This window comes from Lissotriton vulgaris, chromosome 9, assembly GCF_964263255.1.
Source record: "Lissotriton vulgaris chromosome 9, aLisVul1.2, whole genome shotgun sequence".
In the NCBI taxonomy this organism is placed as follows: Eukaryota; Metazoa; Chordata; class Amphibia; order Caudata; family Salamandridae; genus Lissotriton; species Lissotriton vulgaris.
In genome coordinates this window covers 61,480,499-61,506,586 of record NC_141697.1, presented here as the reverse complement: position 1 = coordinate 61,506,586, position 26,088 = coordinate 61,480,499, and the positions used below count along the sequence as shown (strand labels likewise).

The following is a 26,088-nucleotide window of genomic DNA, read 5'->3' as shown; positions in this document are numbered from 1 at the left end:
CCGGGGGCAAGTGTAGAGCGATGAGCTCTAAACCTCAATAAACAGGAAAACTTTCAGCTTCTTTTTGAAGATGAGGTTGGAGGGTACCAAACGTAAGTTAATAGGAAGTGAGTTCCAAAGTTCAGCTGTAAGAAAAGCGAAGAATCTACTGCCTTTTCTGGCCTCAAAGTTTTGGACCTTGAAAGAGCTTGAGTGTTAGATCTTAAAGACCTGAATTGATGGTAGGGTGTCAGCCTTTTCCTTAAATAAGGATGCCCTTGGAGAGCACATGCATTAAATTGGATACGTTTAGCTACTGACAGCCAATGGAGGCGCTTCAAAATAGGTGAGATTGATTGTCGATGTGGAATGTTCAAAATCAGTCTTGCTGTAGCATTCAGCACAATCTATGAATCAAAAAGGCTGGAAGGCTCAGATATAGACTGTTGGCTTGATCCAGTCTGGAAGTTACAAGTGTATGCAATAGATTTTATGTGTATCTTTAGGCACCAGCATTTTGAAGAGATATAAGTTTCCCAAAACATTGCAGAGACATGTTGAATTTGGGCTAAAAGGGTAAGATTGGAATCAAATGGCGTTCCCAGGGTTCTAGCCGTGCAGGCAGGGGTTGGAGGAGTACTTATTGTATTGTCAAAGCACTAGAATGAAATAATAAGGGACATAGCTAAATGAATTGCCTCAATCTTCCTGCCCCAAGATAATTACCACGAGTGCCACATTCTCACATTGCGCCCAACCGGAGGGTAATCAGACCATCATGGCATTCACAAACTTCTTATTCACAGGGTTCTTGTTTGTCATTCAGTCTACCTCCAAAAGGCGTACAGGAAGTCGGTCAAGGGGCCAAAATTCACCATGACTGTAAATGTTCCAATGCTGCAAATAAAAGGCCACATGACCAACTGTGTACTGCAGTACATGAACCGAATGGTACATCCTTCCCCCCCTGTTTGCACCCTGCAAGATCTCTTCACTTCCAGGAAAAACATCAAAGGATTCAAAACCTGGGGACACCAACTGCAGCACCTAGCTTGTGCTTTCTAGAGAAACTGACAATACCAAAACATTCATAATGCAATACTGGTGTCTCAACTTGCATATCCATGACTGAGGAAGCACACCACACCTGCTCGCTATCAGATATTTCAGATTCACATTTGTAAAGCCATGGCTAACCTGTGACACCTGCCGAAAGTGTTCCTGTTCATGGTCTTTGGTTAACAATTGTTTTGAGTGCAAACGTCTCTAAAACAAAACTTTTGTTGTGTGCTTTATATTTAATCATGAACCAATTAACATCTATTCTGTACTTCAAGGCATGTTTGCAAATGTTCAGAATGCTTCCATGCCATAAATGAGTTTTTTCCGTTTTTTTTCTTCTTCTTCGAACTGAAGAGTACAAAAAAGTTGTGAATGTAATGTGTGAATTAATCTTAATCTCACAAGGAGGACAGGGGCTTAGTAGGTCCAGCATACGGGCCCCATGGGATTATGATGAAATAAAGTACGCTGTTCCTATGGGGGAAGGAGGAGTGCGCCAGACTAAGAATGCCAGTTACAGGGGCCTCTTTGCCTGTAGGTCTTCTCAGTTTGCCGTTGTGATGCTAAAGGATGTTGTGGAGGAAGCCTTTGTGTGGTGAGTGGAAGTGAGATGGTGTATGTGTGGTTAGAAATGGGTACTGGATTCTCCAATCATAATTTATTCGCAGAGTACCTGGCCATGAGTAAAAACACTGACTAACATCTTTTAGCTTCACAACGTCAAACCGAGAAGACCTCCAGCAAAGCGCCCCCCCCCTGCGGGCCTGTTGGGCATTGCAGCGCTGGTCCAGCTAGGAGCTGCCCTATGATGAAGCATGGTCCCCCTCTGGGGTGTGTGAGGGCCCTTGCTCTTTATTAGAGATATCCCTGTACAATCCGGAATGGTCCTATCTAGCGCCTGTCTGTAACTGACACAACATTCTTGGCCTGTCACAGCCCCCCCCCCCTTTTCTCATAGGAACAGCGTACTTCCTGTTTTTATTTGAATTAATTTTAGCCATTGGTAATTCTCAGGGCCACGTTCCAGTCTGTTTTATTTTGCCCACCATACCACTTCAGATTAGATCCAACCATATGCAAATCATCCTTGGTCCTGCTACAGGCAGGACCAAGGCTGATTATTAGAACGTGTCCCTGTCTACATTGGCACCATGGGTGAAAAACAGTGTCTGGAACGTTGTGCAGAGCAATTGCAAGTGGCTGAGATTCATTCAAGCATTCCTTCCATCCCTTAATTTTTGCAGCTTTTTCTACCCACACTGTAGAGGCACCTTACCGATAAGTATGCTTCTTGCTGGTATACTAACATGGGGCAAATTCCTGAAATATCAAGCAGCCATAGAAAACTGCTTGGCATGCTCCGCTTTGTTGCGTTTTACTGATTATTTTACTCTGTGGCCGTTGGACTAGAAGCGAAGTTGATATGTTGTATCAAAAATTGTGTTTGTTTTCCAGAGTTGAATCCGGAAAAACAGGATGCTTCTCTCCTAAAATTAGTCGAAAAGAGATGGTTCGCCGTTCACTGCGTCTAAAGTTCAGCCTGGGAAAAAGTAGCAGAGAGGTATAAATAAAATAACTATATTTAATTTATCAAAGCTAGTAATGAATGTTAATTTACTCCGGTCTTGTTCATGCACTTGTGTGAATCTCTTCATAAGCATTCTGCTGCTGCATCTTTTTGGTTGCTCTCTTCTCCGCTGTCTGTAATCTAGGTCCCCTAGGAAAGGAGGCACAGATCTAGCTGCTCCTGTTGATTGTCTGGTCTTCTTCCCCCACCTCAACTTCTAGCATTGCATGCACTGTTACTGAGGGGGCAGTCTTATTGCCTGTACATGTGAGAGTGCCTACCCAGTGAACGGGCTACCTTACATTTGGAGCCCATTGCATGCTTTTTGGAAGAGCCAAATAAGCCCTTAGTGGTTCTTAGTTTAGTCTCCATCCGACATGAAAGTTTCCACACTTAGCTCATTGTGGGCAAGAGCAGCAGTACCCACAAGTAAGTGAAAATGGCTAGAGAAGGAGGAAGGATGCCCTTCCAACACCATTTCCCCAACCACCACATACTCTCAGATGACTCCAGCTGCCCTCATTGGCCGTTCATAATGCCGAAATCAATCTCCTGTTGGAACCTATGTGATACGAATTCTACGAGGCCCCGTTAAATTACCTCAAACCCCTATCCCCTTGACAATGTGGGTGGACAGGAGTACTGCATTTGTTTGGTGTTTTGTAGTTTAGGGACCCACATAGCTTCTATTGCTAATACTAGAAAAGGCTAGTGGTTACTGTGGGTAGCCTCAATATTTATGTAAACATTGATTAGTTGGGGCACTATCACCACCTTGCCCCACAAGGCCTGAGGCGATTGTTGTGACATGCGCACAGGTTGTGAGGAGTAGGAACACAGTAGGGCTTAATTTGTGGGGATCCATCTCCCATATTTCTCCCCCCAATGTGTGGGGTTGCCCTCATTACCTTATGAATTTGTCCTTTTTAAACTGTGTACAGCTTTAACTCACATTTTGCAAAACTTATTGAGTGTTGTTAAAAACGTGATTGAGAACCTTTAACCTTTTTAGAAAGTAATATTCGTGATTTCTGCTTTGAAATGTTCACAGATTGCTATCAACCTCTGTTAATACTCTGCCCTTGGCGTTGCGTGGCGCCACTAGTTGGCTTACCTTTAGGAAGGGCCTTAAAACCTGGCTTTTTGCCCTTTAGCCTACCTACCCTGTTTTTCTGTTTCCTTGATCTGTTTTTATATTACTGTGTTGTGTTCACTCTGCTGCAGGTTCTCAATAAAAGCGCCGGGACACTCTTTTTGAGTAGCCGTGCGCTATATAAAACAACATATAGCATAACATAACATTAATGGGGAAAATGTGGCAAGGGAACTGCTAATTTATTGTATTATTTGTATTGCCTCAAATGCCCTGTAAGACAACAGTGCTAGTAAAATTTTACTTGCCTTGTGCATGGTTGAGAGTAGATTTTAGTGTGGCTTTTGTGGGAAGATCTTTGATTTGTGTGGGAAGGTTGGAGAGTACTCCAAGCTTTAAGAATTTGTTGAGTAGACCTGTGAGTAGACCATGCACAGAGATGTACGAATTGTGCCTTTGGAAATTGACCTTCACACTTTGCTGTAGATCCAGCAGCTAATAAAGTAGATACATGAGCACATGGACTGTTGCCATGGAAGGGGATGAAATATATGCTTTGCTTAATTTGTCTTTTAAGCGAAACACCCACCTTCTCTTCCAGGGGATCCTCATCAATAGTCATAAGCATTAGAATATTCCCGCCCATGAACTGGACCCCGGAAACACTATATTATATGTGCCATATATATATATATATATATATATATATATATATATATATATTAATATATATATATATAATTATACACAATAAGCAATTGCAGCCTAACAAACACCAAGAGCTGAATCATGCTGTAAGGAATTTCCACCATACATGAAAAACATGCATTAGAAACAGGAGAAACAACATTTGTTTAGAAATGGTTTTAATGCTCAGGAAACAGTAGAACGTCTCAAATCATTGAAAGCATAGGAAGCTCCCAGGCTGCATTGCAAATACAGTCTAAAAAGACTGAACAGCTAACCTGTAGCTGCATAGCAATAAACTGACGTGCCTTTAAGGCACTCCTGACCCCCAGCTTCCCAGCATGCCTCAGGGGTGACCGTTAGGTCAGTTGTTCTTTCTGGCTCCTTCAGGAAGTATTCTGGCAACACAGCTCCACTCTTCTCTGATTTCTGTCCGAAAATCTCTTCACTTTTTACAGCATTTATTCCTTACTTCGACGTTTTTCATCTGTAGAAGTAAGAAGCTGTCTTTTTTGATAGGTTTGGGCATTTTTAGCAATTTAAAATGCCATCTCTTTTTGACTCTTGCCCTTCTTGTGGTTAAAAGAAGGCCAAAACAGACTCTCATGAAGTCTGTATTCTTTTTCTACCTGAGGATCATGATCCTAAGACCTGCCCTCACTGCCAGAACCTGTCCAAAAGAACATTAAAGGACAGGGAAAGAATTCGCATGTATGGCCTGGCAAATCATCTAGGGGAAGGTCTCCGGTAAGGAAGGGCTCCAAGAGGTCTAGAACACCTTCTAGAAGCAAGTCCTCGCGTCCTTCTGCTGCAGCGTCTGGCTCGGCGCTGAGAAAAGATCTTCAGGTGGGTCATTTATCTAAGAAAAGACCTTCAACAGCGGGCTCGCTGTCGAAGGTACGTTGTCGAAGATTCGGGATCCTCCGCCGTCTGCAACCAGGCGACGATCAGCGTCTAGGTCACCCCTCCGCCGTCGTCAACCTGGCGACGATCGGTGTCGAGGAGCAAAACGCCTCCGCCGTCAACTCTGCAACGATCCGCGTCGAGGGGCGAAGAACCTCCGCCGGTTTCGGCACGACGTTCGGCGTCGAGGACAGTCTCACTTCTGTTGTCGCAGTCCGATCGGCACTGAGAGCAAGGACCTCTCCGCCGTCATCAACTCGGCGTCGAGGATGAGGTCTCCGTCGTCGTCTCGACGACGTTCGGCGTCGAGGGCGAGGAAAAACCCCTCTGCCGTCGTCTCCCAGACCTTTGCCATCGAGATAGCGATGAGTGCTATCTCATCGCCGTTCGACGTTGAGATAGCACTCAACTTCTCATCGGCACCGGTCGCCGTCGAGAGGACGTTCGACGTCGAGCAGACGTCGAGCAGATCGATGTCTGGAGTGTGCAGGTTCGATGTCGAGAGAACGCTCGATGTCAAGACAGGCCTCGATGAGGTATGGGGATGGATCGGTGGTCCTGGTGACGGATTCAGCCTCACGCCATTCGTCCCCTCACTCTTCCAGGAGGGCTTCTTCAAGGTCGGCCACTCCGGTAGCTGATGCCCATGTCCGCAAGTCTCCTTCAAGGCTCCTCTTCAGAGACTGGTAGACGAAGTGGACAGTGAGCTCTCCCAGGCACAGGCACGAGAGGTCCCCTGAGAGAAGGCACTATAGATCGCGTTTTCCGAGGCGTGAAGAACGTGCAGTCAGATCACGGGAAAGGAGGCGCAGTGCACGCCGGCGAAGTAGGAGAACACCATCTACTTCCTAGACTTTCTCTACCCGGTCCTCCAGGAGGTATTACTCCCCCCACACTATCGGACAGCCCGATTTCCAGGGTCTCTCCCATTGATGACATTAGCCATGAGGTTCTGCAGAGAGGTGCTCAGAAGCTCAATATTGAGATGTCTGTCCCACAAGTCACAATAACAGTGATTTTCGAGACTCCATCAGAAGGCTGCATCGCAGCCATTGCTTCCATTGGTTCCTGGGATCCTTGACCCAGTCATGGACACTTTTTTTAACTCCAGCAACCATCAAAGCGGTGCCGGTTCGCCTCTTACAGAAATATAAGCCTGGAGGAAAGTCATGAGCAGTGGCTTCCTCTGCCGCCATTGCCCACTCCAGTGGGAGGAAGTGCTTTACGACATCTGGCAGAGTGGGCCAGCATCACAAGAGATCGCTGGGTGCTGAATATACTACGCAATGGATTTCAGTGCGCTTCCAAAGGACATACAACCGAAAAAGTCTCGTCCTCATCAGTTAAAGCTGCTTCGAAAAGAGGTGATAGCTCTTCTTCAAAAGCAGGCGATAGAGGTTCCGCCCTCTCAAAGAGGAAGAGGAGTTTACTCCAGGTACTTTCTTGTCCCCAAAAAAGATCAAGACGACCAGTTTAGACCGATCCTGGACCTCGACTTCTGAACAAGGTCATAGTCCAGGAGAAGTTTTGCATGTTGGCCCTTCACCAAATATGTCCACATCTGCAAGTAGGGGATTGGATGTGTTCGGTGGACCTCCAAGATGCGACTTCCACATTTCCATTGCAAGACGTCATCGCAAGTACCTGCGGTTTATGGTCGGCCACAAACATTATCAATACAAGGTCCTGCCCTTTGGTCTCAAGTCTGCTCCGCGAGTCTTCACCAAATGCATGGCAGTGCTGGCAGCTTTTCTTCACAAAAAGTCTCTTCGTCTATCCATACCTAGACTGGCTGTTGAAAGGTCCATCCCCGCTGCAAGCGAGAGACGACTTCCAGACCTGTCTAGAACAGCTGCACGACCTCAGCCTTCATGTCCACATGGAGAAGTCAGTGCAGCATCCCACACAGACCATCCACTACCTCGGCTCTGTTATGGACACAAGCGTGGGAAAAGCATATCCTTCGGAGGAGAGACTGTCTTCAATGCAACAGAGGTGCAGGCTTCTGCTCCAGGTGCAGAAGCAGACAGTCCGGCAGGTGGCATCCCTGCTAGGATCTATCAATCAAGACATTTATAGAGCGGACTACTTACCCGTAGGGTCTCAAGGCGCTTAGGGGGGGGGGGGGGTGGTTGCCGTTACTGCTCGAACAGCCAGGTCTTGAGCTTCTTCCTGAAGGAGAGGTGGTCTTGGGTCAGGTGCAGGTCGGGAGGGAGTTCCAGGTCTTGGCGGCCAGGTAGGAGAAGGACCTTCCTCCTGTAGTCGCTCTACGGATGCGTGGGACGGCGGCGAGGGCGTGGCTGGCTGAACGGAGGTGGCGTTAGGGAGCGTAGAAGTTGATTCGGTTGTTGAGGTAGCTCGGGCCTTGATCGTGTAGGGCTTTGTGTGCGTGGGTGAGGAGACGGAAGGTGATTCTTTTGTTGACGGGGAGCCAATGCAGGTCTCTCAGGTGTCCGGAGATGTGGCTGTTTCGTGGGATGTCGAGGATGAGTCTGGCTGAGGCGTTCTGGATCCGCTGAAGTCTCTTCTGGAGCTTGGCGGTGGTTCCGGCGTAGAGGGCGTTGCCGTAGTCCAGTCGGCTGGTGACGAGGGCCTGGGTGACGGTCTTCCTGGTCTCCGTGGGGATCCACCAGAAGATCTTCCGTAGCATGCGCAGGATGTTGAAGCACGCCGAGGAGACGGCGTTGACTTGTCTGGTCATGGAGAGGGAGGAGTCCAGGATGAAGCCCAGGTTGCGTGCGTGGTTCGTTGGTTTGGGTGCGGTGCCCAGGGCGGGGGGCCCACCAGGAGTCGTCCCAGGCGGTGGGCGTGGAGCCCAGGATGAGGATCCATGGCATCCTGCATCTTTCTCATCCCCAACGCCAGGTTGAGGATGCGTCCTTTGCAGCAGACTCTGGAGGACCAGTGGGATCAGTCAACAGGTCACTGGGAAGATCAGATATCTCTCTCCCAGGCGGCGAGATCCTCCCTCTCATGGTGGACACAGCAGCGGAATCTGATGGTGGGAGTCCCTTTTCACCAGCCACTTCCAGTGCAATCGGTGGTGACAGACTCGTCTCTGCAAGGCTGGGGGGGAAAAATGGGGTGCCTTCAAATACAAGGACGGTGGTCGGCAAAAGAACAGTCCTACCACATCAATATGTTGGAGCTACGAGCGGTCCATCTGGCTCTAAAAGCTTTCCTACCTGCAATAGTCCGATTCAGTCCTGGTCCAGACCGACAACCATGTTCTACCTGAACAAGCAGGGTGGAACTCTGTTGCGTCCTCTCTCCCTGGAGTCATAGGCAATCTGGTACTGGCTTCTCGCCCGGAAGCTCTCGGTGGTGGCAGTGCACCTTGCAGGAGAGCTAAATGTCAAAGCAGACGCCCTCAGCAGGCACTTCGAAGATCAGCCAGACTGGGACCTACACGAGAGGTGGTGGCGGACCTTTTCCATCGTTGGGGTCGTCCGGAAATGGACCTATTCGCAGACAGAAACACAAAATGCCACTCCTTCACGTCCAGATTCCATCGTCCAGGGACAAGAGGGAATGTGCTTTTGATGGACTGGTCAGGGACATTTGCCTACGCCTTTCCTCCTCTGCCCCTGATCGCGAAGGTGGTGTTCAAGCTACTCAGATCCAGCATGACCATGATCCTGATAGCTCCAGACTGGCCAAGGCAGTGGTGGTTCCCGGACCTTCTTCATCTGTCGGTACTGCCACACAGGAGACTACCTTGCAGGCCGGACCTGCTGACCAAGATGGGCGGGAAGATTCTTCATCCCAACCTTCCCTCCCTGAACTTGACAGCATGGCTCCTGAGATCCTGCAATAGGGACATTGCCTCCTGATTGCATGCATATTTTGAAAGAAGCAAAAAGGCCCGCCACAAGAGTGTCATACGCATTTAAGTGGATGAGGTTTTTTCGTTGGTGTAGAGAACATCACCTTGATCCTACGAAGGGGCAGGAGGATGTCATTCTCATTTACCTTCTGTACTTGGCAAGATCTGGTCTAAAGTATGCTTTTATCAGGGCGTTTATCTGCCATTACGGCGTACAGGAAGTCGCCTAGTAAGCCCTCCTTTTTCCAAATGCAGGTGGTCATGGACTTCTTGCAGGGGTTGAAGAAAGTGTATCCCCCTGTTCGAAACCCTTCTCCTCCGTGGAAGTTGAACCTGGTGTTATCTAAATTGATGGGCCCACCTTTTGAGCCAATCCATAGAGCTTCCTTGTAGCATTTGTCTTGGAAGGCCGCTTTTCTGGTAGCCATTACATCAGTGCGCAGAGTAACCGAGATCCAAGCGCTGTGTATCAATGAGCCTTACACTGTTTTCCACCATATCAATCAGTCAATTTTCCTGCCATCTTTTTTCCCTAATCCAGCGACCCCGGCAGAGCGGTCTGTTTATTCCTTAGACCTTAAGAGGGTGCTTAAGTTCTACTTGGAAAGTACCAAGGGCATAAGGAAGACAGATCAGTTATTTGTCAATTATGGCGCCATGAGAACAGGCTTCCCAGCCGCTAAGAGATCCATTTTGAGATGGATTGTTTCCTGTATCACCTTAACTTACCAGCTGGCGAAAAGGCCCTTACCTTTGCCTCCTAAGGCACATTCCACTAGGGGAAAAGCAGCCACAGTTTCTTACATGACGTCCCAATGTCCGAGATTTGCAAGGCTGCCACCTGGAAATCAGTTCATACCTTTACGAGGCACTACTGCCTAGAATCTGATTCCAGGGCTGATGCTCAAGTAGGCCAAGCCTCCTTGAGGAATCTGTTTGGAAATGTTTTGCTCTATCCTAGCTTGGTTTTTCTAAGCTTACTGTTCACATTTTCATCGTTCTCCTTTGCCCGCAGGGAGATGAGGAGGCTTGCTATTCTATTCTAATGCTTATGACTATTGATGAGGATCCCCTGGAAGAGAAGGATTAGTTACTTACCTGTAATCCTAGTTCTCTTCCAGGGGTATCAAAGTCATAAGCAACTGTCGCAGGGATTCTGTGCTCATACAGAATTGTGCATAGAGACTTGGAACCTCAGTGAATTAGGGTGTGCCAAAACTCACCTTAGTACCCTAAATCCCTACCAGACTAGCTACAGTGTCTCATTGGTTATCACAAACTCCCAATGCTTAGACAAACCAGAACATGGACTTAGTACACCTCAGGTAACCTGGAGCACATGAACACTCTTAGTTATACAATCATTTCAATCCAGAACTAGGAGTAAAAGAGGACACGTGCATATTTGAAATGTTTATTCACTAATGCAGTGTTCTCAAACGCAGTATCTTAGCTAATACAAGCAAACATATTATAAGAAACAAAGTAATCAGCATAGTTACTAGTCCGTAGAACACAAACGGTGGAAGCATGGTATTATGCTAAAACAAATAGGGTATAACACCTAATTCTCACCCTCTGTAGCTAGTATATTATATCTAAGAAGGTCTCTTTGGGTTTTTAGCAGGGTGGCCCCATACCTCAAGATCCTAGTGGTAAGGGATCACATTATCTGCCACCAGCTCTCTGCATGCGAAGCACCATCAAGTGTGTGTGTGTGTGTGTATGCTCTTGTGCAAAGCAATCTAAAACGCGTCTATAGCCAGAACTTGTCCGCAGCTGCATGTATGTTATGTCTAGGAACGTGCGAAGATCAGACCTCACAACAACCACTGAGATATCCTTGAAGGTTTCTGCACTCACTGTACAGACGCACCTCGCCAAGCAAGGCTGATATCAGAGTAACAACATAGTATTCTCGCATGAATCAAAACCTTCTACTAGGCTCAAAGCTAAAGCAACAGCTATGTGTCGTGTGCAAAAGCAGCAGAAAGGTAAAATGGCGTTTAAACTCCTAAAAAGCTCATGCTAACTTAACACAGCATATAGGCAATATATATCCATATGACACAACCCTCCCGCCTCCCCTGGCAAAGGACTAATATAATTTGGAGATCTTGTTAACCTCTTTGTTCCATGGTTATTTCACTCTTCGCAAAGAATAACTGACCTAACTGTCACCCCTGAGGCATGATGGGATGCTGGGGGTCAGGAGTGCCTTAAAGGCACGATGTCAGTTTATTGCTATGCAGCTACAGGTTAGCGTTTCAGTCTTTTTAGACTGTGTATTTGCAATGCAGCCTGGTAGCTTCCTATGCTTTCAGTGATTTCTGAGAATTTCTACTGTTTTCCTGTTTTCTGAGCATTAAAACCGTTTCTAAACAAATTTTGTTGTTGTTTCTCCTGTTTCTAATGCATGTTTTTCATGTTTGGTGGAAATTCCTTACAGCATGATTCAGCTCTGGTGTTTGTTAGGCTGCAGTTGCTTATTGTTGTGTGTGTGTGTGTATATATATATGTGTGTGTATATATATATGCAGTAGACACAGTTTGGCCCATGAAGAGAGGTGGCAATCGAGATGCGAGGCTTCGTTTACTCGAAACCAGATATATTCTGGAAATGAACAGTAAGCAACCACATGGGCTTAATGCAACTGAAGATTTGTATACATGTCTGTAAATAATTTGCATTATTTTAGACATACAATCTTTTTTGAGCATGTGCTTTTTTTAACAACCAGATGTTAGGACTGTTTTGACAACGTGTTCTAAAAATAGCATATGGCTAATTCAGTTGTAAATATACTATCAGTAGGATATCAAGACTGTGGTAGATATTACTTTTAAGAAGGGATTTTCGTTGATATGAAATGTACAAACACATAGGTATATTGATTGTTGTCGTTTGTGCCAAATGCTCTGACTACAAGTACTTATATTAATGGAACATCATGTTCATTAATACATTCTGCCTTTTCTCGTTTCATGTATTTATGAGAGCAATAACATCTAGAGAGGGCAACCTTGGATGGCTATCCATGGAATTTTTGTGTTGAAACAAGAACATATAGGATGTGGATTTTTTTAATTTATCACTTGCACAAAAAAAGAGGAAAAGTAAAAAAGAAAAAATTATACAATTATGCACTCATTGTTCTGTGCCGTGTATGAAACCTACACCAAACAGCGTAGTTATGAATTTTCCAATGAAGTACATGCTCACTTGAGCTTTATTTTTTCACAAACAATATTTGATGCTGCCCACTTGGGCTTTATTCTGTGTGTTTGAATCTGGGCATACTAGATGAGAGAGTGAATTATATAACCTGACCAATATGAATTAAGCAGGGGATTCAATTGTGCCCCCGCTTTAGGTCAATGAAATGCTCTCGTAAAAGTACATTGGTCAAATATTAGATCAGGTTGTGCAGTTTTAAAGTATTTAAAATATTTAAATGTTTATTTATTTACATGTTTTATAACTTGTTTGTATGCACAGATGAAATGTACAATGTAAGCATGTGAAACAAAGTATTTTTTATAAAAAAAGTTACTTCTGGTGGAAAAATAACGCGCGCACTGGCACTTTAAATCTCGGCACTTGCTCTCAGCAACTTGCCATGTGACCAAGCTTCGCAAGAGGCGAAACGCGTAATGGCGGCGGCAGGCTTGCTGGAGAATAAAGACTTCAATTGAGCACTGAATCTGGGTCTGTTCCTTCGTCATTGTATAGCTGTGTACTGGGGCGGCTGCTTCAGCTTGACGAAATTACGTTCATATATATATATATATATATATATATATATATATATATATATATATATATATATATATATATATATATAATGTGTGTTTCCGGGGTCCCGCGCATGGACGGGAATATTTTAATGCTTATTACTTTGAGGATACCCCTGGAAGAGAACTAGGATTACAGGTAAGTAACTAATCCTTTCCTACACCTTTCAAAAGCGCCTTTTCTTTCATTTGATCAACACAGACACTTGACTCTAGCAGTTCAGACAGTGCAATATTTGACTACAACTATGAGTGTGCAAAGAGAAGGTGACTATCATGAAACGTGTTATGGTAGATTCAAGGGAAACAATCCGGATTTGACTTCTACCTTCAATTGTCTTACGAAGGATTTTACATCCCTGATGGGCAAACAGCCCAGTCCTCCCCACTGGGCAGGCCAGGTGACTACGACTGGTCGTGCTTCAGCTTCTCATGTGTGCACTATTGCCAGAATCCAAAATTACATGGCTTTCTTAATGGAGTTCTTATGCCTTGTCTCTTTGGGGGATAAACGCACAAGTTACTCCAGAACATGACTTGCACACATGCTTGATTTCATTATGCCTGTACTATCTAGACGCCATCTTTCTTGGAACTTGGGCTTTTCTCTCACATGGTGTACTTAACTGTTTTTTCCCATTTTTCCACCTGCTGAAGAATCTTGTAAACAGTCACCCACCAACCAATGGATCTGAAAGCATCGGTTGGCGTCTTGCAACCCAACAGGAATCAGAACAAAAAGTTGAATTGCCCAAGGCAAATGCATCTTTCTCCCCGGTGAAGGCTACTAAGAGAAGTAAGTGATGTACAACCAAAATGAAACTTCATTAATGATTTAGAACTTAGTAACCTAAAGGTTCTGTTTTTCACTTTTCTATGTTGTCATTTTCGATTATTATTCTATTGGCATTCATTTAAATGAATAATGCATATGTTAAAGGCTTTTTTGGTGGACATTCTTATACAGGACAGTACTGCGTTATTTTAACATCATAGAGACTTCAGAATTTTCAGTCTCGTAACATTTCAGTCATTTACAACAATGGAATACTGCTTTGCAAAATACTGTGCTTGCCTAAGTGAAGTTTCCTCTATAAACTGTTTTGCCAAAGAAGTGTTTAAGAGGTGAAAATCTTGAGGCTGAAAAACTTGCCCTTCATATCCAGGCCAGGAGCCTTGTTCTGATACTGGCAACTTGAATGAGCATGTTAGTGATTCCTCGGACTTTTTTGGCATTAGGGGTTTTGGCTAAGATTTTTCACATTTGAGCCTTTGTGCTGACTTCCAGATCACTGATTGACTGTCTCACAAAGCACTAAAAAAACGTAACTACTTCGAGCCATCTGTTTGTCGTCTTTTCCCACGCTGTTATTCTGACTGCAAGCATGTGGGAATGTCGCAACCTGTTATATAGCCCTAGTAAGTATGCAGATGGAAATTATTCTTTATTCCACTTTTGATGGAGTAGTGCAAACATTTGCCAATAAATGTGTTCACCAGCGTTGACTCTCCCATAGTCGCATGCTTGCATCATTTCTCACTGTTGGATGGCAATCCCTGCAACATTTGTTGAACAGTAGTACTAACATGCATACATGTAATAGGTTGTAGAAGTAGCCCATGTACCTTCTTGTTTTTGGTCTAAACTACACCCTCCCCTGCAAGAACACTATTACTCAGACTTTATGGTGTGCAACATATACCATACAGACTTTATTAAAAAGGAAGTCTGTTTGCACATCTAAAAATCACAACACTAGAGTACTGTAGTTACGGGCAAGGCTTCTGGAATTATGTGGCAGTGGAAGACCAAATTTACTGCAGGGTTCACCACATTATGCAGCACAAAAAGAAATTAATAACTTTTGATCTGTTTGAGCTAGAAACCAATTTGTGATCTTGAAATTTGCAGTTTATGCCACCGATTATGCTGTAAATTAATTCTACGGAAAGTATGGCCACAGCATTGCATAATACCAGTAACACTGTTTATAGGTAATCTCCAGCAAAAAGAGCACTAGCAGAAGGTAAGCAGCTTATTCTAAGGATTGGCATCAGCAATGGCTATCCCTTAACCAGAAACACTACTGGGACATTTGGAAGAGCATCATTATAGAGAATTAGCCACTTTTGTAGCTACACAGTATTGTGTGGATTTCCAAAGAATGAACTAAACTGGGTTGGGACAAGCAGCTCTTTGTAACCTGTTTTAATATGGTGGTTAATTTCCTGGCTTTATTCTTTCTATAATGCAAAGTCTTTGTGAAGATTTTGAATCTATGAAAGATCCAATTATAAAGTCAACACCAAATACAGTTTGGTGGAGTTTAGCAGATACATTCCTACCACCTTTTTTTAATGAGGTGCATGGTATAACATTCGTACCAGTTAGAAATTGACACATGATAACAGTGAAGAGTTTTGGATTTCAGAGACTGCACCTTGACCACATATTCGAGTCCTAACTCAAAACATGAGGTCTATGTCCTGCTTACATTGGTGTTTTTGTGTGCATATTCATACTGTTTGTGGGAAACTGTGTTCTTGTTGCAGTACCCCCCCCCCCACCCCATCCCTCTTTTTGGCTGGTTTTTGATGCAACTTTGTCTGCGGTGTACTTGGAACCTGCTAAGCAGGATCCCAGTGTAGGACGCTGGCTCTGTATATACTATAACAAGGTAAGGTATAGTGTGCACAGAGTCCAGTGGAACCATCAAAGGGAGGCAGAGGTAAAGGTAGATACTACCTTACTCTCTATTTGTGATAGTGTGGGTGAGCAGTAAGGCTTTATCAGAGGGTAGTGTTAAGCATTTATTGTACACACTCAAAGACTGAACTCAGACCAATTTGTTTGTACAAAAATTATTTAGTTGAAAATTATTTTCTAGAGCCAAGCCTGGTGCAGGGGAGTTTTAATAGTACTGTGCAAGAATAATGCAGGTAAATACAGTTTTGCAGCGTGAATCTTTCTGGATTCACTATGCTGTGCATATTCCGCAATCTGGTGGTTGGGTCTGGAATCATAGTCTTTTTTTCTCTTTTTTTTTTTTTTGTAGCCCAGGTGGGCATAGACGTCCCACCATTTGGTGTACCTTCGGTGACGTCGGCATGCTTCCAGCGGAAGATACCACCCTTGGGCGCCATCTTCAGATTCTTTTTTCCGCCGTTGGGTCTGGATCGTCGCATGAAGCTCCAGAAGTTTTGGAGGAGAAAAGGAGGAAATACAACAACTCTTCGACGGTAAAGACCTGAGAAGATTGGGAGAAGACCATCAGAGAAGAGACGACGAAGAAAGGGAAGAACATCGAAAATAAGACGTCCTTGGAGGAATGAGCACACAGGGGGCCCCCTGAACGCAGGGATGAACAAGACTCCCTTTAAATTCTGCAAAACCTGCCACCACAAGTTTGCGCAGAAGGACTAGCACCCGGTCTGCAACCTCTGCCTGCCAATCGACCACGAGAGCAGAGACTGCAACGCCTGCTCCGTCTTCAAGCCGAAGACACTCCGGGTTCGAGAGAAACAGAGGACAGCTCAGCACACGATGCAGGGCAAGGGCCAGGCCCTGACGCTTTACGAACTGGGCCTCTCCACCGACGACAAGGACAACATCGTTGAAGGTCCAGATGACTTCACGGTCGCAGAGACAGATAAGAAATCGCCTGACAAGGTAGGAGAGCCTACGACCCCGAAAACTCCCACAGGGCCTCGAAAGCCAGAGGCAGACTCTCTCGAAAGTCAGAGTCCAGAGCCTCAAAAGGAGCACCGGCGCCGAATAGTTCGATGGCCAAAGCTGCATCCTCCAAAAAAGAGCCCAGCGGATCCTTCGAGAAGGACTCCCGAAGGTCAAAGACCGGCGAAAAGCAAAGGTAGACGAAGCAAGCCCCCGAAAAAGGGTCTTTGACTTCAAAAGAAAAGGAGCCGAAGAAAGCTTCGCCGCCGAAGAGAGCAGCCGAAGCGCTCGACGACTAGCAGGCCGCAGAGATGCTGAGAAAGAAAAGAAGGCTCGAGGCCGAAATGGAGAACATCCTTCAGAGAAAGAAAGACTTCGATGGAAGGATGAGAAGTTACAAGATCCCCTCGAGTCCGGCAACGGTCATCGCTCAGGTGCAGGAGCACGAGGAGTTCGACGTCGAAGTGCCGCCGAAAACTCCAGAGCCCTCTGAGCACGAAGAAGAAGAGGACCTCTATTACACAGAAGGTGATTACAGGGAACAGCAGTCAAGCTACGGCTCAGGTTCCTCGATGGCCCAAGACCAGGATTGGCAGGACATCGAGGCCGAAAACCCGGAGGAGGCTGTGGAGACATACCCCTCGAGGCCTTCGCCGCCGGATGACATTGGGGCATACAATGAGGTCGTCAGGAAGGCAGCAGCAGCTTATGGGGTTAAGCTGGAGGAGAAGCCAAAAGCAGATTTCCTGCTGGAAACACTGCTCCCCACGCAGTCAAGAATCCAATTCCTGCCCATGCTGAAAAATATCACAGACCAGGGGAAGGAAGCCTTCAAGGACCCGGCTACATGCAGATCAGAAACGCCGAGGACGGAAAAGAAATACAAATTCTCCTCCCAGGACCCGACTTACATAAAGGGGTCCGTCACAGCAGATTCAATAATCGCCACGACGGCCAGAAGGAGGGCCAACGTCCCAACGACATCTGGGCCTCCACCTGACAAGACAAAGCAGGAGGATGGACCCAACGGGCAGGGAAATAGAGAGGAACGCTGCGACGCACTGGCGGATGGCGAACTCCAACGCCCTCCTGAACAGACATCAATCCCAGCATTAGGATGAGATGGAGTAATACTGTGACAGGGCATCGCACCTTGTGGAAGAGGGGAAAAGCATTGCTAACTCGTGCCTAAAGACAGCCTTGGATGGGGCTGAAACATCCAGCAGACTGATGGCTATAGGCATCGCAGAGAGAAGGCAAGCCTGGCTCAGGATCTCAGTCTTCAAAGCTGAGGTTCAAAACATCCTGAACACACCCTTCACTGGTGAAACACTGTTGGGAGCCCCAGTTGATGAGGAGCTCACACAACTGAAGAAGGAAAACGAGACGGCAAGGTCCATGGGGGCCCTGCAATTCAGGGGCATGAGAAGGGGCGCCCCTACACTGAGGCCGAACGGCAGGGGTGGAAACCAGCGAGGAGAATCACACCAGGCGTTCCACCAGGGCCAACAGAGTGACAACCAAGGTCACTAGGGCCAGCAGAGGCAAAACTGGAACTACCAGAACAGGGGCCAGTCCTTTCGATCAAGAGGAAACTGACAAGGACAGAGAAGGAGAGGTGGTGAACTACCCCCCCCCCCCCTCTAAGTGACTGTACACGGGAAAAAGTGCTCATCCACTCAAACCGTCCCGGGGAGAAGCACGGAAAAACAAAGAGGAGAGGGCTACACAAAGGAACATGTAACACCAGTAGGAGGCAGGCTAAGATTTTTTCTCCAGGAGTGGAGAAAAATGACCACAGACAAGTGGATACTAAACATGCAGTTCGGATACTGCATAGAGCTGGTAAAGAATCCACCAAACAGGAAGCCAAAGAGAAGAGAGCACTCGGGAAGAGATCTGCAATTGCTCCAAAAAGAAGCTCAAGAACTCTTCCTCAAAGAGGCCATCGAAACGGTCCCGTTCAAAGAACGGAACAGGGGAGTGTACTAAAACTACTTCCTGGTGCCAAAAGTGGACGAAAGCCTAAGACCAATCCTGGACCTACGGTTCCTAAACAAATATGTAAAGACACAAAAATTCAGAGGTCATCCCGCAGATAAAGGCCGGGGACTTCTTGTCCACCATAGACCTCAAAGATGCGTACCTGCACATCCCCATGAACAGGCAGCACAAGCACATGCTAAGATTCACAGTGAACAAGGATCACTACCAATTCACAACCCTGGCTTTAGGTCTCAAGTCCGCACCAAGGGTGTTCACCAAATGCCTCGCGGCAGTGGCCGCACATGTGGGAATGGAGGGGATGCACTTGTACCCCTACCTCGACGACTGGCTCATAAAGGCAAGCTCTTACAGGACATGCAAAGATCACACAGAACGCTAACAGGCCTGGGATTCTCCATACACTGGGGAAAATGCTCAATGGAACCGGAGCAGGTGAAGATCTTCCTGGGTGCTCAAATCACCACCGTCCAATGCAGTGTGTTACCCAGCGAAAACAGAACACTCAGCCTACTGAGGGAGAAACGTCACTACCAGAAGGGGCGAGCTCTGACAGTGGGGACAGTGAGCAAAATCTTGGGAATGATGGCGTCATGTATACACCTGGTCCCCAATGTACGCCTACAGATGAGACCACTCCAGGAGTGGCTACAACAGCAATGGTCACACACACAGCATGTGTGTGTGTGTGGGGGGGGGGGCCTGCCTGTGGGTGTGTGGGGCGCCCTGTGTGGTGGTGTGGGGCGCGCAGTGTGAGAGAAGGTACAGGGCCCCTAAGGGTGGCACAATAAGTGCTGCAGCCCTTGGAGGCCTTTCCTGGTCAGTGCCCTTGCTACCTATGGTACCATTTACAAGAGTCCTGCATGTGGACAGATAGTTGCCAATTGGGTTTTACAACAGTACAGTTTAGGGAAAGAACCTAGGCCCTGAGTACCTAGTTGGCAGGAACCCAGGGCACACTCAAAGTGCTTCAACGTTGGGCATAAAGTGGGGGGCAACCATGCAAAAAGGAGCCATTTCCTACACCCAGTACAAGGGTTCTTTCCCTAAAACCATACCACAATTCGGCACACCTTCAGCAACCCTTATCATTCCCTAGTAAATGGTACTCCTGACACCTAGGGCACCGGGGCTGAAGAATGTCCACTAGGGCTGCAGCACCGATTGTCCCACCCAGAGCCCCCTCACCATGAACATGCAAACTACCATTTCAGGCTGCCTGCCTTGGTGAAGGGTAAACTAAAGAGTCTACATGCCACACAGCTCTGTGTGCCATGCCCACATACACTGCATGAGGTATAGGTAAGTCACCCCTACCGCATGCCTTGTAACCCTAAGGCAGGGTGCTCTATATCCCATGTGTGTATGTGGACATATCTGCCTGCGCAAATATGATCCTTCAGTATCATGTCCATTCTTGGATATAGTAAGTGCACAGGAAAGCCATAGAGAGTGCCTGTGCTGGATACTTGTCTTTACGAGTTTCCTAGCTCCATGATGGCTTCCTTGTACCCTAAGATGTTTGGTACCAAACATCTTTTCATAATAAATGTTCACTGATGCCAGTGTTGGGTTTATTAATAAATGCATGCAAGGGTCACCTTATAGGGTTCTCAGAAAACCTACCAAGCCCTGGTGTGGTCTCTGACTAGTCTTAGCCAGCCTGCCACCACCAGATATGTTTCTGACCTTATAGGGTGAGAGCCATCACTCTGAGGTCAGGATAAAAGTCTGCTTTGTGCAGAGGTGCTTCATACTTCCTCAAGGCCAGGATGGCCTTCCAGAGCGGGAAGCTTCAAAGGCGATGCTGCCTTTGAAATATGACCCAGGCATCTTCATCTGGTGGGGGATGCCAGCCCCCCTTTCCTGCTCCACATTTGGCAGGAGGACAGGTGGGAAAATTAGTTAAATTAGGAAGTGGGTCCCCATTCAGCCACCACCACTCCTAAGGTGAGGCAGGTGATGTGGCGCCCACTTTTCATTTTCCGCCATCTTGATTTGAGAGGGAATTGGCCTATCTGGGCAAGGTTAATGCCCTTTCCCACATGAAGTGGTCACTTAGAGGCTGTATATGCCCTAAAGGTAGGTAGGGGTGTCCTTGGAGCACAGTCAGTTCACAATCAACTTCGATACAAATACGCAGTGCTCAAATCATCCAATTCTTTTGACTAAAGGTAGGTAGCCCATTGGCTACTACCTGTCACCCCATTTAACACTCCTAAATTTAGTATTTTGGTGGCATCCCTGAACTTCGATTTTACGGACACAAAGACGTTACAGACACAGAAGCGCTGTTGACCCGTGAACTGAAACCCTGCGGCAGAATTTTGACGCCAACCCTGCCTCTTGCCTTCAGGACTCTACATTTGTGGTGTTGTCTCGTACTGCAACTGGGAGGCCTCGAACCCTGGAGCCCCTCCAGCCTTCAGCAAATCTCCAAAGAACTCCCTTGGAGTGGGGTTACCACTCCCCTCCCCTCCCCTGCAGCTGCTGGCAATGAACCGCAGAATCCGGTTTTACTGACTTGCTGCTTCCTGGTGACTCAGACATCGCACCAAAACCAAGTGCTACACCCGCTATGGAGGATCAAATCTGTCCAGCTGCCCAGGAAGCAAGCACCCGTCGAGACCCCCAAGATCCACTTTGTGAGTGACCCAGCTGTCCTGGAATTGCCTTTACAAGCTACCTGCTCCTGACCTCAAGGATGTCTTGACACATGCCCTCTGGTGACCTATCTGCACTGTTTTTGACCGGCTTCGGTAATTACGATCCAGCTGTCCTTCTGTGATACTGAGGCCCTTGCAACCTGCTCCCTCGAGTGGGACTCCTCGGGCTTACCTTTAAGTCCCTTTGTGCAGTATTTTCAAGTGGCTCCCTTCTTCGTAGTGAACCAGTTACCAACTACCTCAGAACCCTGCTGCTGGCCGAATCCAGGACGCTCCGGACAATCCGCTGGTGACCTTGTTACTTAAATCCTGAATGAAAGTGAACCTTGAAATCCAACTGTTTGATTTTTATATGCATTTTTCTATTTTCTCCCATTGACTTTAATGATGCGTAATTGCACACAAATTATTTATTTTGTAAACTTGAAAAATTCATATCTGAAAAAGTACTTATTGTAGAGCGAAGTTCTTGGTTTGAAAAGTTATATAAAAATCGGTATTAAATTTGTAAATTGGTCTCAGGTTTACTCTTGTCATTTATTGCCTCGGAGTACAACAAATGCTTAGCACTATCCTCTGATAAGGCCCACGCTACCACAAATAGAGCGTTGGTATTATCTACTTTTGCCTCTACACAGTGTTCTTTGTTTTAGTGCACGATATAGAGCCAGCATCCTACACAGTTAAAATAAAAATAAAAAGTTCCAAACATTCTTGGGTATTATGGCATGGCTTCGCTGTAAGGTTGGGTAGGGCCTTAAGTTGTGAGTTTCATGTCTCCAAGTTGTGTGATGAAGCCACTGTTGACACCTTGTTTTCATTAGGGCATCTTTAACTCTATTTCCCCAATTAATTTTTGTATATAAATATCAGGACCCAAGCTGTGTTTAAATGTCTAAAAAGATCATGGTATCAAATGACTAATCTAGTTTTTGTCTTTAAGGTGCACAACTGATCTGCAAATCAGAAGAAAACCTACTGACTCCAAAATGTTCAGATAGCACGAATTACCGGATGTCGTGGACTGGACCTGGTCAGTCGAAACCCCCACTCAGTGACAACGAAGGGACTCCTGGTATGGGAAATCTCAACCCTGCTAATTTTTATTCGGAGCCCTTGCTGGTTGTAGGGAAGCCTCCTGCTTTCCCCTGTGACTCTAGACTTGGACCTGTAAGTTGTAAATCTGACCAAATGCTGTTGGAGTCCCCGCTCGGTGGGGAGGAGAAACACCTTGCAGAAAAAACATTGGTAATGATCAAGAAGGCCTTTTCAGAATCTGGCAGTGATCTTCATGGCCTCATCGTGAATTCTCGCTCTTCATTGGACAGGGAAGAAAGGGCAACTGAGACTCTTGCTGAAGCTGTTGGTGGAGCGGGTACCACTGTATTGCAAACCATCCTGCACATTACAGGTGTAACTGGACATGTTGACCAGAACACCTCACGTGCTAACAGCCCTGGTCAGGAAAAGAACTCCAGTGTTGTGAAGGAAAATGGCGTTTCTGTAAAGTCTGACCCTGTAATTGAAAAATGTGTCGCAGAAGAGACGCTAAAGAGTCCTTCGTTAAAGAGTAGCAATGAACCATCACCAGTGACTACTCCTTGCCAGGGTCCTTCATCAGAAGATCAAGCGGGTGAAAGAATAATCGAAGCAACCGCTTTTCTGCAGCCTGACATTCATGATGATGCTAATGATGGTGTAAGTTTGTCACGGTGTACATTGGACAAAAATGTTATGGTTTCTGATGTTGCTGTGGTTGCAAAGCCGCTGAACTCTCCACCTAGTGTACACGAGTCTAAGGATACACACCTTGCCAAACTATGCCAGGTAACAGTGGCTTCCAGTGATGCGGTTTCCAAGTCTTTAGTGGTATCTAAAAGTGTGAGGGTTTCAGACCACATACAACGGTTCAACAAGCTCTCTTTGGATGATAACCAATCTAAAAAGGTGAAATCCCCGCTCCAGTTCCAGCGCACACCTGTCCGTCAGTCTGTTCGCCGAATTAACTCACTTTCTGAGATTAAAAAACAGGAGGCTTCCAGCATATTGGTAAAATCTAGCACCCTTGGTGCACCTTTGCATAAATCAGCAAGTTGTGACCATAATTTCTTTTCCCGTGTGGCGGAATTAGCAATGACTTCTGCTCCACCCAAGCCATGCCCTGTAGCCGCGAGAGTACGGCCAGCACCTGCTTCTCTTGTGCAAAGAAGTACAAGTTCCATTTCTCCGACATCTGATTCCAAAGCGACCTCCAAGCCAGGAGTAGATACTTTGTTGAGAACTCATCGCGTTTGCAAGCCAAAGATGGGGCTTGTCAACCAATCCAAGTCTGTGTTGGAAGATTTAACAAATCAGGATACTGCAAAAGCAGCTGGAAGAGACACATTGGACAAGAAACCAAGGGCATGCAAAGCTGCTGCACCAGCTCCAGATACTGGTCTGGTTCGTAAACTTTCTGGGAAGGAGAAGGGCCGGTACAAAGGCTCCCCAAAGAATCCAATCATCAAGGCCCAATTGCTTCCTACTTCAAGGCCCTTGGAGTTGTGAGCAACTGCACATTTGCAAACTTTTTGAGAGCCTCCAATCTTTTTACTGTGCAGTATGTACATATAAAATAGGATCCCTCTGCAAAAACTGTTTTACTTTTAAATATTTTAATTTTTTTTTTAATCCATTAGAATATTCCAAAAAATAAACGGTACAAAAGTAGAAACAACTTTCTATTCTAAATCAAGTGTCAACCTAAATGAGCAACTAGACTTGAATATTTAATTTATTGATTGTGGAACCCGCTCATGAATCTGTGGGTTTTGTGATATTGTCGAACCTAATGACTCGATTACTGTACCTCTACCTCCCCTTGCATTGAATTCACCCACATTTGTGCATAGTGGGCAGGGTAACTTGGGTTTCATACTTTAGGTGACTACCTACTTCAAATGTTGTAAGAAGCCTTCTGATGTCTATATATACTGTATAACACATGTATTAAGTACCTGTTGAGCAAGGTAGTAATGCATGTTGTTTATCACAAAGGATGGTTTTGCAGTGTGAACTACTTATTTGAATCCTTTGTGAAATGGTTACCAGGCGCAAGATTATATTTTACGTTTGACTGGCATGTGTGCGCAGTTTGTTTTCTACAAAAAGATGACTTCACATAACTCCCCAGTTCTTGGCATGTCATGTGAGCTGCTTTGAGGTTGGGCAAACATCTGGATTCATGAGCTGTCCATCCCTTTGTTGGTTAATAAGTGGAGGGCCAAATGAAAAACTGAATACCTGCCAGGCTGAGCTACTAGACTCTTGTGAACCTGGCAAGATTCTGCAATCACTGGGCTTTCGACCACCATGATTGACCGTCACTCGCTTCTGCAAGACTCTGTTGTTTTGTACCTCAGCGGGTATTGCTTCCTATTTGAAGGCACCAATTGTGCGGTTACATGAAGATGCTGTTTGAGGCGGTAGTGTGTGTGTGTGTGCCAACACTTTTGTTCTGAACAATAAATGTTGTTCTTGGTTGATGTCATGCTGCGTATGTGAAAGGAATTTTCAGCTTTTCACAAGGGTCAATCTGTTATGTACATCAGTGTGGTTCCTTTTGTTCATGAAGAGGTTTTTTGTTTTGCAATATTAGTCTTAAAGTGGGAACCGCGTTTTTTATATATATATATATATTTTTTGTAATTGGACCATTGAAACTGAAACGAATGTAAAACAAAAAAATTACTGTCACAGGGCAGATGTTTACAGTTTGTACATGGCTGTTGGATGGTTTCTTAAACTCTTGAATCGTCTTATGATTTTTAGATTGCATGCTTGTTAATGATTTGATGGCTTCTTTTTCTGTGTAAATATTCAGTATTTATTTACTAGTGATTTTTAGCAAGAATGAGTCTTGCTACAGGTGAAAAACTTTGATTGCAATAGCATTGCGGGAAATGTGCTGATTGAATAAGAGGATGGATGGTGATTGAATAAGAGGGTTGATGGTGATTGAATAAGAGGGCTGATGGCGATTGAATAAGAGGGTTGACCTCCTGCAGTCAAGCTAAGCTGATGGGCCGCTACGAACTTTTATTCGGAGATGGACTGATGTTTAAACGCTTTGGCATATTCAGCTGAGAAATGTAGCCTTTTGTTAGTGAGGTATCTTTATTTACATGTATGGATCAGTTCTTTGGTCTGTGTGCTTTAATTGTCAAATTTTTATTATTTTTATATAAGAGTTTTGCAAGTGTTAGAATGTGGGTGTAGGATTGGTTTATTGAGGAATATCACAGTAGCATCACAGTTTACTTGGCTATAAATTGTGACAATCTGAAGAGCTGTCAGCATTTCAAATTATATCCGACATGTAAACCAAAAAAAAATAAAGTATCTGCATTTTTCATACTTTGGTTTTTCACCTCATTGATAGCTGTTATACTACACCTAAATATGACTTCTAGTGAGAGAAACCTTGTTGTCTCCTGATTATCCATATTGTATGCTATCAAGAGAATGTGCAAATGTACTACTCCCAGCTTAGCCATCACCACTTTTTTCCTAGTGGATCAGTACGTTTTTGTGTCCTTGTTCCTTTAAGCCTATGACGGAGAATCCCTCTCGTTGGGCCATACCAAAGGGCCCGGCCCGTTAAGGTAAGCCTCTACACCTGAGTCAATTGTCTGCGCAGTCAACGGGCGTTTGACTCCCCTGTTATCATGTCCTCTGCCCCATGGATTGGGAGGGCAGGGTTTCTTCATGGATTCTCTTCTGAGAGGAGGGGGGGGGACTTGGCTTGGCATAGGATAGATTTAAATTTGATTGATCCATTTCATTTGTTTTTCT

General features: G+C 45.6%; 1 protein-coding gene across 2 annotated transcripts in view; it reads left to right on the top strand.

The window, feature by feature from the left end:
* ARHGAP11A (Rho GTPase activating protein 11A) overlaps positions 1-25,650 on the top strand; it is a 111,167-nt gene extending 85,517 nt beyond the window's left edge. For both annotated transcript variants that reach the window (XM_086937028.1, XM_086937027.1), the window contains 3 exons: positions 2,497-2,602; positions 13,570-13,708; positions 22,199-25,650. In XM_086937028.1, coding sequence (XP_086793154.1) covers positions 2,497-2,602; positions 13,570-13,708; positions 22,199-23,802 — 1,849 coding nt within the window. In that variant the 3' untranslated portion in view covers positions 23,803-25,650. The remainder of the gene's footprint in view (positions 1-2,496; positions 2,603-13,569; positions 13,709-22,198) is intronic.
* Positions 25,651-26,088: the final 438 nt, after the last annotated feature.